The 12,375-nt window shown below is 40.3% G+C and overlaps 2 protein-coding genes across 4 annotated transcripts in view; one reads left to right on the forward strand and one right to left on the reverse strand.

Moving 5' to 3' along the window:
- On the forward strand, nucleotides 1–4,359 carry snf8 (SNF8 subunit of ESCRT-II). Its single transcript, XM_039615976.1, has 9 exons — nucleotides 1–126; nucleotides 297–368; nucleotides 769–819; nucleotides 1,339–1,477; nucleotides 2,178–2,282; nucleotides 2,748–2,820; nucleotides 2,965–3,106; nucleotides 3,546–3,620; nucleotides 3,873–4,359. Exons 2-9 carry the CDS (start codon nucleotides 318–320, stop codon nucleotides 4,008–4,010), a joined length of 774 nt encoding a protein of 257 aa, XP_039471910.1. The 5' UTR covers nucleotides 1–126; nucleotides 297–317; the 3' UTR covers nucleotides 4,011–4,359.
- Nucleotides 4,311–12,375, reverse strand: part of calcoco2 (calcium binding and coiled-coil domain 2) — a 15,298-nt gene continuing 7,233 nt past the window's right edge. For all 3 annotated transcript variants that reach the window (XM_039615968.1, XM_031759380.2, XM_039615969.1), the window contains exons 5-15: nucleotides 9,409–9,534; nucleotides 9,173–9,298; nucleotides 9,005–9,097; nucleotides 8,121–8,218; nucleotides 7,967–8,036; nucleotides 7,675–7,839; nucleotides 7,422–7,589; nucleotides 6,780–6,917; nucleotides 6,555–6,684; nucleotides 6,157–6,173; nucleotides 4,311–5,867 (exon numbers count right to left, since the gene is read on the reverse strand). In XM_039615968.1, the coding sequence (XP_039471902.1) occupies nucleotides 5,712–5,867; nucleotides 6,157–6,173; nucleotides 6,555–6,684; nucleotides 6,780–6,917; nucleotides 7,422–7,589; nucleotides 7,675–7,839; nucleotides 7,967–8,036; nucleotides 8,121–8,218; nucleotides 9,005–9,097; nucleotides 9,173–9,298; nucleotides 9,409–9,534 (1,287 nt within the window). In that variant the 3' untranslated portion in view covers nucleotides 4,311–5,711. The remainder of the gene's footprint in view (nucleotides 5,868–6,156; nucleotides 6,174–6,554; nucleotides 6,685–6,779; nucleotides 6,918–7,421; nucleotides 7,590–7,674; nucleotides 7,840–7,966; nucleotides 8,037–8,120; nucleotides 8,219–9,004; nucleotides 9,098–9,172; nucleotides 9,299–9,408; nucleotides 9,535–12,375) is intronic.

Consider the following 12,375-nt stretch of genomic DNA (forward strand, 5'->3'; position numbering starts at 1 on the left):
CAGCTGTTTACTTCCTTGTAAACAAAATGGAAGCAGTTGCAATCATTTAGCGTGAAACATCCCAGAAAAAAACAGAAAACTTCACTTTTCAGCCCTTAAAATCGACAGGAGTTACAGATCGGTGGTGTAAGACTTAAATTTGTTCTTTGAGGTGAAATCAGGAAGAATTTATGAGCGACAATGCGTTAAATTAGGATTAGCTTAGCTTAGGTCAAGATTTTTACATTAAAATTGTGCAGAGGAGTCATTTTTGTGCGATAACCTCGTAGTTTCGAGTTTTAACCTTCCTCTGACAGTTTGGGACAGACATCACCAAAATGCGGAGAGGTGTCGGCGCCGGGGCGATCGCCAAAAAGAAGCTGGCTGAGGTAACGCTGTAACTCAAAGCGGTGATTCAAGAGGAGTTAGAGCCTCACATTAGCCATATGTGTATTATCTTTATTCCAGCTGGCAGGAGGTATTTAAAAGCCAACATGAGCCGCAGATATTTTTTATTGCCGTGGTTTAATTTTAGTACAATACACCTGCAAAAGCCATTTACTGCTGCTTCATCATTCAGTAATGATGATACCAGGAATTAGTTTGTATATGCAGGTAAATGTGGGCAAAGATATCATAAATATCTCTAAATAATGTCAACCTTTGTTTAAATACACTTGGTGAGCAGTTAACCCTTATTTACACACATTAAAACCGCCTGCCAATGATGAATGTAGAAACTGGAGCAACATTTTTCTTATCTCACTTGTACTTTTGTTGCTTGTTTAGGCCAAATACAAAGAAAGAGGAACTGTTCTGGCTGAGGATCAAATAGTGCAGGTGAGTTTCTGTGAGTTTTGTTCGCGAAGTGAAACCATTATCCGTAAATTAAACCATAAATTGTGTGATTATTTGTTTTCACTCTTGTGTTAAATTTAGTATATTTATTTATCTTACTGGCTTACTGACACACTCCTTGAATGCAAATTGGTGGCCTCAAATAGCAATAAATGCACTTAATTTATTCTAGATTGTCTCCTTTTGCTTACTGATTAATCAAAACATATATAATAATAATAAAAAATAGTCTCTATTCTTTCCATTGAAAAGTTTAGCTTTTTTGGCCATATGTCCTTTTTAATTGAATATTTTTGTTTTGGAGTTTTTGTTTCATTAAAATCAGATGGTATTGTAGTTGGTTCAGATTCTGTGACCTTGTGGCGAGCTATTTTTGAATGTTTCACAGACTAAAAGATATTTTGAATATGGAATTTGCTATTAGTACCAATAAATTATGAAAATAAGTCCCAATTGAAGCCCCAGTTTTACAACTGAACATTTTTTTTCCTTTTTTGCTAGATGTCCAAGCAGCTGGAAACTTTCAAGACCCACCTGGAAGAATTTGCCAGCAAACATAAACAAGAGATCCGCAAGAACCCACAGTTCAGGGTCCAGTTTCAGGAAATGTGTGCCACCATCGGCGTTGACCCACTTGCATGTGAGAATGATTTGGGATATAATCAGCATATGTTTTGGCATATTAGTGGCATTAAAAAACAAATAAATAAGGGACTGGATGGGGATCCATTCAGAGAATATGGTCAGAACTTTAGAGATCAAAGTTGTAAATTTGAATGGAAAAAAAGTGAAGTTCACGATACAAAACTTGGAAAATTGTGTTCTTTTTCTACACAGACCCAAATTAATTCACTTTACAAGTTTAATTTGGAAAAAAGTCATGCTGTATGAGAGCAAAGTTATTAGTAAACATGTATCCTGTTTTTTTTATTTGAGGTGTTTCACTTTGTAGACAATCCCCACACACTTCTCTCACAGCCTGTTTCTGCCACTGAGACAAACATTTTTTTGGCGTCCATAAGTAAAAAGTTTGGGTTATTATTTCAAAATTTTAATGTAATAAGGTTATTTTCTCACGTTTGAGTTAGTAAGTCAAAATTTTCATATAGCAACCTGCAGTGAAAAAACTTGGAGCAGTGGCTGCCTGGTTGTAAACTTAAAGCTGTTAGTGACAAATTAACTTCGACAAGTAAACTGATCGCAAAGAAGGAAATGATCACAGCTGGAGTTAAAGTTTGGGGGGCCATAGAGAATTTTCAGGCTGTTTCATGTCTGTTTTCTTCTGCTTATCCAAGTGACATAAACTTTTCTGTGCTGTTTTTATTTTTTGTTTTCCATAGCTGGTAAAGGGTTTTGGTCTGAGATGCTTGGAGTCGGTGACTTCTACTATGAGCTCGGTGTGCAGATCATTGAAGTGTGCCTTGCCCTGAAACATAGAAATGGAGGTTTGTATGCAGAGTGGCTGTGAATAGTCCCCCCCAAAAATCTGTTTTCCTCTGCCTCAGTGGAAAACATCATGAGGTCAAGGAAATATCTGAAAGAGAACTTTTAAGGACTGAGAGAATCAGACTGCACTTACATAAGACTCCTTAATAATGTTGGGCCTGCTTTCATAAAGGCTAGTTCGGTGTATCCTTTGCTAAATGCGGTAAATAAGAAACACAGAAGCACCTTTTCTTAGTATTTAGAGGATTCTTGTTACAGCTGCAGATACTTCTGGGTCACTCAGTTAGGACCCTTCCTATTCAACAGTAACCTGCATCTTTATTTACCTGCAGCAGTCTGCTGGCATTAATATCTTAGACATCAGAGGTGAATTGCAGAAAAATCAAATCATGAACTGAGTCTGGTAATTATAATCCAGCTCTGAAATCCCTAAATGAAGTCCCAATGTGTGTGTTTTCTTTCAGGGCTGATTACTCTGGATGAGCTCCATCAGAGAGTACTGAAAGGACGCGGTAAATACGCTCAGGACGTGAGCCAGTAAGTGTAACCAACCAAAGGTGTTGTGTAGTACAGAAACATGTGCTATTGATTTACATAACATGCCTTAAAGGTGTTTATTTTGGGATTATTTAATGCCTGGACATCAACTTTAAATCGTGTGCCTGAATATGTACTTCCCAGGGACGACTTGGTGAGAGCCATAAAGAAACTGAAGGTGATGGGGAATGGGTTTGGGATGATTCCCGTTGGTGGTTCTTACTTGGTCCAGTCAGTCCCGGCTGAGCTCAACATGGACCACACTGTGGTTCTTCAGCTGGCTGAGGTAAGACGAAGCCAGAGTTCAGCTTAAAGCAATCAGCAGCCTTGAAAAATAATCAAGTGCTTGTTTTTACACCATCCTAAGGACTTCTTGTATTCTATCCTCGATCCTGAGGTCTTTATTACATTTTGGTCGTGTAACTTTCATGCCATTACACAATTGTTTTGGACAAACAAATTTCAGGGCTTTAAAAAAAAAAAGAAAAAGAAAAAAGTCGTCCCATTTTTATTTCCATGAAGGCAGTCTGCCAATGTGATGCAGTAAAATAAACCTCCAGCCTGAATTTTGTTTTATTTTATTGCCACCATGTATTTAAGGATCACAGCAGGGAGAGGTAAAAGGACAATGTTGAGGATTTTGTCTGAGAAAAGGGCTTTTATTCTGAAAGGTGAGATCCTGGCTGTTTCTGGTGCTGTAATGGCAGTCGTCTTTTTGTTTGCAGAAAAAGGGATACGTCACAGTGAGTGAGATCAAGGACAGTCTAAAATGGGAGAAGGAGCGAGCGTGTCACGTGCTGGTGAGTACACATCAGCTCACTTTAACTGTGTGAAAGCAGCCAGGATGGAGATTATATATCAAGGTCGAGGTCTGTGAGGAGCAGGGCACAGCCTGGACACTGGCTGTTTCTTCATCTTCCTTTAATCCTGTGGTACTTCAAACTGATCTGCTGTATTTTTCCATTTGCACCAACATCTCTTTCGACCTCAGGTTCTGGACGTTTCTTTTATTTGGGGCCTAAAATAACTGTTTCACTCTGTCGTTTTTCCAGGATCACCTGCTGAAGGAAGGCCTGGCTTGGCTGGACTCTCAGGCAGCTGGAGAGGCACAGTACTGGCTGCCAGCGCTCTTCTCTGAGCTGACTTCCCGTGACGTCACACCGGAGGAGGCCAATCAGATGACACCTTAAGCTGTGGGAGGCCCTGGACCAGCAGCCTGAGGCTTGTTGGTAAACAAAATGTGCCCTGTGGGAAGAAGGTGGCTCGTGTGACGAGTTGGCCGGCTCTCTGGAGCTGGCGTGCAGCATGGACTCCCTCTGAGATCAGTTTTTTGATGTGTGGAGGGGAAACTTTCCAAAGAGTGCACTAATATTACCACAGAGTCAGTGAAAGGGAGCTCCAGCACACAGCAGAAGAATTCAGCTTATAATATCAAGGTTTTTGGGTGATTAGAAGAAAGTTCTTCCAAATGTATAAACGAGATCATTCTGTTTTGTTGCACATTTTTTATTATTCTGCAATAAAATGCACTTACATTTATTACTTGATATGACTTTTGACTGAAACTTGTTACCAGTCAGTTTACATGTTCAAATCATCAGAAACCTGGTTAAATAAATGACCTGGTTATAACTGATCATAATTTCCTCTTACAGATAAGTGCAAAGACAAATTAATAACTCTGGATAATATATTTAATATTTCATCAAGTTTCAATATTAAATCTTTCCCTAAAATGCTATATTCATCAACTCCAAGGATCATTTAATAAAATTACACTGATGGCTACATTCAAAAGTAAAAACTTTCTCACATTGAAAGTCAGTTTTAAACTAAAGACTACTAAGATTTTGAGACAAAGATGGGATCTTAAACTGCTAGTGGGGTCATTTTCTTTTTTCGATTATATCACATCCTGCTCGTGCTGGAAAGAAAAACGAGCAAAAAACTGATACATCTTGTGTTTTTGTTTTTAAAAATCCTGCCCTGATGATGTTCAGGCCAGGTAAATTAAGGTTCTTTTTCCAGATTTTTATCTATCATCTCTTTAGCAAATATGACAGAGTGGAGTCTTTATCATAACTATACTTCTTCCATTATATATGACTGATATTCTTTCCTGATTTCAGAGACTTAGGAGAACAAAAACAACATACTCTGATAGCACAATGTTAGGGCGACCACCAATGAGACGGGGTATCTGCCTCAAGGCTTCTGCAGCAGTGAAGCATCACATTATGATTATTGATTAGAGGACCGTTACAATACAGTTAAAGCCTATAATATTAAGAAACTTGAATTTCCACACAACTTTCCAATTTCTTTGCCAACCCAGTGCCTGTGGAAAAAACTTAAGAAAAGTGGGAGGAGAAGTAGACTCAAATTTGTGGTGCAAAACATTACATGTTTTGCATGTGGCAGGGCTTGAACATCAGTGTTTGTGCGCCTAAATATCTCCCATATTCATAATGTTTAGCATTTATTCACCAACTAGCCTTTAAATTCATGTGAAACCACCACGGGTGTGTCTTTATAACGTGTGTGTGAATTTTTAAGCGTGCATTCAGAAGTTTGCATGTCCTAAGTAGGTTTTAATGAGGTGTTTGGCTGTAGTCTAGTTTAACTGACTTGTTTGACACCTTGTGTGTTAATACCAACAGCAGAGCTAAATATCTGTGTGTGCACGTGCCTAAATGTAAGCAGAGAAGTTGTGCAGTCTACTTTTAAGTTTTTATATTTAAATGCAATAACACAGGCCGCGAAGGATTACGTAACACAGGCAGGTTTCCAGTGTCTGCAGGCCAACATGTTGAAGCCAAGAAGTTACTTTTAAATTTATAACCACCCATCTCTTAAGACTTATTCAAACCACGCTGCTGCCGCTCTCTCTCCTAATGGCTGTAGACGTGATCTTCAAACGTGGCCTGGTCCATGTCGTCGCAGAGCATCGTGCAGAAGGGGCAGACGCGGTGACACTGCTCGTGCTGATCCAGTTCGTCCTGGGTGATGCCGGGGAAGCTCTCGCGGCAGTGACGACACACCAGTGACTGAAATGGAGACGGCAGCACATCAGGGGTCGTAATGGAATAGCGAGCGGATTAAGTTTTAAATCCGCTTCAAAAAATAAACCCTAAACAGCTGAGTCACTCCAGGGAGGGGCGCTTTTCTCATTAATGTGTTTTGGAGGGGAGAGATACCACAGGAGTCACTCTGTGGCAGCTTTAGTTAAGATATCTGCACCAAGGTTATCATAAATAAATCCTAAACTAAAGCCTCTGTAGGTGTGGACTGAATTAAATATAAAAACTTAAATGAGAAGGAAAGTATTTGACTCACCTCCTCGTCCTCTGGTCCTGCAATGAGACAGAAGAAAAGCAGTTAGCGCCATAAAAGGAGAATTTTTCACCTACACAGTGATACGAAGCTTTAAATGAATGCACGTTACAGGCATGAAATAAGTGCAGTTTTGCAAGATTGTTAAGAACTGCAACCAAAACAGAGCTTCATGATTTCATGCAGGTATGTCCTGTACACATGACGTTTTGAGTGCTTGGAAATGCTCGACAATTAACGGGAAGAACCACACTCCAAGTCGCCCCTCAGTACTTGGAGGGGCTGTAACATCAAGGTAAAAGTTTGTGTAAATAGCTAAATATACTTTTAATATACTAAAGTTAGTATGTTCTTCAGATTTGTAAGGTTTTAGACAGTACATGTGTGAGACCATTTCCCACCTATGGTTTCATAAACGTGGGTTGAAGCAGGTGGTGCGTTGTCATCTGGCGGCAAGTACAAAGGTTCTGCAGGAGTCGTAGGGGGCTCTGTGTAAAGTCTACGCAGGTCCTGAATGTTTTCTTTGAGAGTCTGGCAAAATAAACACAGTTGAGGTGTCAACATTTTTTTAAAAGTGATTCTGAGTCTGAACATCTACTGAGTAGAGCCGGTGTTATTGTGTGTACCTGGTTTTCTCGAGCAAGCTCCTCCTTCTCTTGTGTCAGGAGTGTGATCTGATTGTCTTTCTGATTTATGGTCGACTCCCTTTCCTCTATGGTGATGTTCTTATCTGCCAACACTTCATTAACTTCATGGATTTGCAGCTGAAAAATCAAAGAAAAACAAATTAATTTTCAGAAACATCCAACAGACAAACTGCAGAATTAAAACAGCTCAAGTCTAAAGAATTTCCAGCCTGTGTCGAACCTGCTGAGAACTATAATGAGGTCCAATCCAAAGGTGTCATATGGAGTCAAGTTCAGGGGCTCTTGGGGTTTGATATTTGCATATTTCTCACAAAGTATCAGATCAGCTAAATATTAAAAAATAAGCAGAATTTTTAGTCTGTACCTTTATATTATATCATGAGTTTAGGCACTTAATTTCATGCACTCTGGACAGTAGCTCAGAGGTCAATATGCACATGATAAATATAGCATCATTTAATTTTCTCAGCATTTCTTCTATTTTTATTTATTTATATTTATTTTAATGACTATCAGCTGATGTTTCTTGCTCGTTCCGATTTAGGGAAAAAACAAAACAAAAACAAACAAAAAACAGATAAGAATTAAATCTTAAAAGCTTGAAATTCCACATTGATTCACCTCAAATTTGCTGCTCTTCCGTTTTTCGACATCCAATGCTTTGCACACGTTCTCCAGCTGATCCCGGATTTGTTGCATCTCCGCCTGCAAATACTCATTACGTCTCTTTTCAGCTGCCAGCTTGTCCTGAGTCTCCTGTAGCTGTCTGGTAAGAGTCTGACACTGAAACTGAGGAGGAGACACATCTTTAAGCCATGAAATTAAATACTTTTTTTAGGAGGTTACGATCCCCTTTTTTTGAACCTGTTCGCACCTTTAGGTCATCCGAAGGGCTCTGCTGAGTCTCCTGCACTGAAAGCCTCCTCTGTAAGTCCTGGTTCTCTCTCTGCATTTTGTCCACGTTGTAGGTGAGGCTCTGCAGTCTTTGCAGCTCTGCAGCGAGTCTCTCTTTCTCTTTCCTGCTGCTCTGAAGGTCCACCTGCCAGCATACAGTTAAATATATACATATATATTTTTGTATTTTTCTGGACATCTGAATGGATGACCTCTCAGGCCAGCCCATTTAAAATGAGCACAGCAGTACATAAAGATAACTAAAGATTTACCTCGATGAGCTGGATGCCGTCCTTTGCTTTAAACAGCTCCCGTTCACCTTCTCTGAGCTTTGCATTCAGCCTAAAAACGCACAGATTTGAGCATCAGTAAGCAGAGAAAACAACGAGTTCTAAAAGTTTTGGTTTGAAGTAGAAACTGACTCACTTGGAGATCTCCTCACTCTGGGCCTCAATCGCCTCCTTCAGCTTTTCACGCTCGTCTTTAAGCTGGTTGATCTTCTGCACAGCTCGATCGTATTTCTCCTGTAAAAACAAGGACGACGTTACTGTAAGATTCAGATCAGGGGGGATAAAGGTTTCACTTGACATGTGAAACTAAGACTGAAAATGATAAAAATAGGAAAGAAGGAATGAAAAAGAAACAGTTTTACAAAATCTTGATACCACAGTCATAGTTTTGTATTTTTTATATCTGCCATTAGAGTGAAGTGTGGCAGTTTAAAAAAAAAAAAAAAAAAAAAAAAAAAAGTTAGTTTGCACACATAATTTGCGCAAACACGGCTTGCATTGAGCAAACTGGTTCTACAGACTTCTTTATTTACTTTTAAATTAAGCAGGAAATCACACTGAGATCAAATCTCCTTTACAACTCAAAGCATATTAAAAATGCAACAAACATAAAATATTACAGTTTATCACTTCAAATCCAGCATAACGTGATTTTCCTTTCAGCACTTTGGGAGCTGGACAGTGGATTGGTTCTGGGCTATATGTGGACTAAACATTGGTGGTGTTCAAAGCTCCCACTTAACAAAGCTCACTTACTTTCCAGGGGTGTCGAACTCCAGGCCTTGAGGGCCGGTGTCCTGGAGGTTTTAGATATAAACCTGGGTCAACACACCTGAATCAAATGATTAGTTCGTTACCAGGCCTCTGGAGAACTTCAAGACATGTTGAGGAGGTAATTTAGCCATTTAAATCAGCTGTTTTGGATCAAGGACACCTAAAACCTGCAGGACACCGGCCCTCGAGGCCTGGAGTTCGACACCTGTGCTTTAGACCGTCTAACAGTGAGACAGAATCTCTTACCTCGCTCGTTCTCGATGAACTCCGCTCCCTCCTCTCAGTGATGCCACCCTGCTGTATCTCCATCTGCTTTGTCATCTGGATCACCATCTCCTCCTAACGTCAAACATAAGTTTTTACACCAATGTCGAACTGCTGAGTTTAGATGTAAAATGTGAAGCGAGGGCAAACCTTCAAGTGGTCATTTTCCTTCAGCTGCTGCTGCCAAGAGCTTCTGAGGATTTCAATCTGTTGCTTGGTTTGATCCAGTTCAGTGGCCAGTTTGGCTTTTTCTTTCTCGTTTTGCTCATTCTGCCCCTGTGTGAGAATCAATAACATTGAGTCAGCTTACCAAAGTTCAGCTTACACTTTACCATTTCCTCTGTTGCACAAGACAAATGGCGGTGTGGAAAATGAGATAAGCGGACCTTTAAGCTGGCAGCTTGCTGCTGCTCCCTCAGCAGAGCACTCTTTAAGGTTTCGTTTTCAGCCCTTATCTGATCCAGCTCTTTCTGCATTTCAGCTTTCTCGCGCAAGCTCTGCTCGACTTGGTCCTGGAAAAAAGAAAAAAACAAAAACCCAAACAAACGTCAATAAAAAGCTCTGTTTACTTTTCAGACACTGCAACCTGCTCTCATGTGTTGTTGGAGAGACAAAAGTCAAAAGCAAGCACTGCATTTATCCCCTCTGAACTATCAGAAGCATAATGGCGAGCAAAGACCTCTCAGGGATCACAGATACATTTTTTTTGGCTAAAACAAACATCTTCAGAAGCTCTTCAATAGCCCAGACGCTCACTTACACGTGACTGCGAATAGTGTTTGAGATCTATCATGCTCAGTGGAGCTGCAAAACTAAGAACTAAAGACCTAACCGTCCATGGACACTAAAAACGGTGGAATAAAATATTACAGAATCTGACAAAGTATAAAGACTGAATGTACACAGGGTTGAAAGGGGTGCAGGTGGAGATAAGGTGGGGAAGACACTCACGCAGGCGAGAATTCAGACAGGCAAAGATGAGATTTGGGATAGAAAAAAACAAAAAAAACAAAAACAAAAAAAAAACCAACAAAGAATTGGGGGGAAAAGACAAGTCAATTCACAGGAGGAAAGCAAGGTAAAACAATCATCAAAATAAACCAGAAGTGGAATGAAGACGGGGGATACAGAGACAAAACAGAGGTGGACAAAGTCAAGAAAAACCTTCAAACAGCAGGAAAATATGTACACACAAATGAGATCACTAACCAACAATGCAATACAAAACCCCAAGAATGACAGTTCTAGATGTACTAGGTCAGACCTGCAATTGGCCCCACATTTAAGTAAGTGTTACATTCCCCTAAAAATGTGTTGGGGATGAGGGGAAGCAACAAAAAGTATCCGGGTTGAAAAAGGAGAGAAAAAGGTAAAATGGGTAAATTAAAAGGTTTTATTAACATTCCAACAAAACTCAGAGACGGTCAAGCTGCTATCACCATTAAAAAAAAAAAAGAAAACACAACGAAACTCAGTAGTTGGTCAAAAGCCCTGAAAAATTAAGCAAAACAAAAGGTCAATCACCAAACCCACTCCTCTTCACAGAGCAATAGTCAAGCAGCACACACACAACTTCATATCCTTCCAAACAATCTTCCTTCTCTCAAAAAGTTAAAACAAAGCCTGATAACTTTTATTCTCAGACTCCTTTTGCAATAACTTAATAAGATCCAATTTCATTTTAATGTTACTGAGACTTTGGACCAGTTGTCTCCTTCTACCTTATACTTCCAACACTGCAAAATAACATGTTCTAAAGTTTCCCCCTCTCCACAATAATCACATTTCCCTGAATTATGTTTCCCCATCAACAATAGTGTAGAACTCAATCCTGTATGTCCAAATCTCATTTTTGACACCACCACTCCCTCTTGCCTACTCCTTCCTGTGGCTCTCCTTTCTCCTACCCGCCTTTGAATTTTATATAACCACCTTTCCTTCCTTTCTTCTTCCCACTGTTTTTGCCATCTACCCCTCATTTCTAGCTTTATAATACTCTTAATCCGCTTGACCAAAACTCACCGCCAGATCAACTATCCTATGATTAGTGGCTTCCTTTGCTAACCTATCTGCTTCTTCATTCCCCCTTCCCCATAGTGAGCCTGGACCCATACAAACACTACTAACAGACCCATCATATGTATTCTGAAAAGAGTTTGCTTAATCTCTATTAAAATATCTGATCAACCTTCTGAATGACCGCTCTGTAGACTGACCAAGGCTGCTCTTGAATCTGAACAAATAATTGCTTTCAATGGCCTCATCACTTCCACCCACTGAACCACTAATAGAATTGCTATCATCTCTCCTGTAAACGCAGACAAGCCATCATTTATCCTCTTCCCAATTTCTACCATAAAATCCAGAATCACCACTGCTACCCCCACTTGACTAGCTGGATTCTTTGAAGCATCCTTATATACTTGCACATACCCCTAATATACTGTTCAATGTAACCCTGAACTGAATGGGAGTCTAGACCAGGGGTGGGCAATCTCAGTCCACGAGGGCCGGTGTCCCTGCAGGTTTTAGATGTGTCCTCGAACCAACACAGCTGATTTAAATGGCTAAATTAGCTCCTCAACATGTCCTGAAGTTCTCCAGAGGCCTGGTAACGAACTAATCATGTGATTCAGGTGTGTTGACCCAAGGTGAGATCTAAAACCTGCAGGGACACCGGCCCTTGTGGACTGAGATTGCCCACCCCTGGTCTAGACCTATCCTTACTCTTCTGGTCCAATAATGCAAAATCTACTACTGCTTCAGGAAGTATCCATGGAGGGATTGCAGGCCACGGCACCCGTTGACATATGACTAACTGATCCAAATTAAATTCTCCAGCTCTTCCCCCCCACCACCCATCCAAAGCTCTTTAATTGCCTCCTTCCTTTCTCCCAGCAAGGTATAATTACTTCTAGTGTAGGGTGATCCTGCCCCTGACCCCGTAAATTTGCCCAATAATTCAATCTAAGATGTTCTCTCCTCAATCCTAGTGGCATCTCCCCCCCTCCACCTGCAAGGCTACAGTAGGAGTTGTTTTAAATGCCCCTGTACAAAGTCTTAACACCTGATACCAAATAACATCTGACTTCCCAAGAGTCTGCTGCCTAATTATATGCCACACAACCATAATCTAACATTGACCTCACCAACCCAGTGTATATGGCCCTCAAGGATTCCCTATTCGCTCCCCAATCCCTCCAAACTAAACACCTCAAAATATTTAAAACTTTTTTTTACACTTACCCACCAATTCCTGAATGTGTGCACCCTAAGTTACCCTCCCATCCAACCACAAACCCAGAAACTTAAACTTCCTCACTCTTTCTAATTCCACGCCATATAGCTTCACC

The sequence above is a fragment of the Oreochromis aureus genome, linkage group 8, assembly GCF_013358895.1.
Source record: "Oreochromis aureus strain Israel breed Guangdong linkage group 8, ZZ_aureus, whole genome shotgun sequence".
In the NCBI taxonomy this organism is placed as follows: Eukaryota; Metazoa; Chordata; class Actinopteri; order Cichliformes; family Cichlidae; genus Oreochromis; species Oreochromis aureus.

Bases quoted from the DNA above. Each gene is read 5' to 3' on its own strand.
- snf8 (XM_039615976.1), top strand. From the start codon at position 318: ATGCGGAGAGGTGTCGGCGCCGGGGCGATCGCCAAAAAGAAGCTGGCT. The intron at 369-768 runs GTAACGCTGTAA...TTGCTTGTTTAG, and splicing joins CCAAAAAGAAGCTGGCTGAG to GCCAAATACAAAGAAAGAGG. The intron at 820-1,338 runs GTGAGTTTCTGT...CTTTTTTGCTAG, and splicing joins CTGAGGATCAAATAGTGCAG to ATGTCCAAGCAGCTGGAAAC.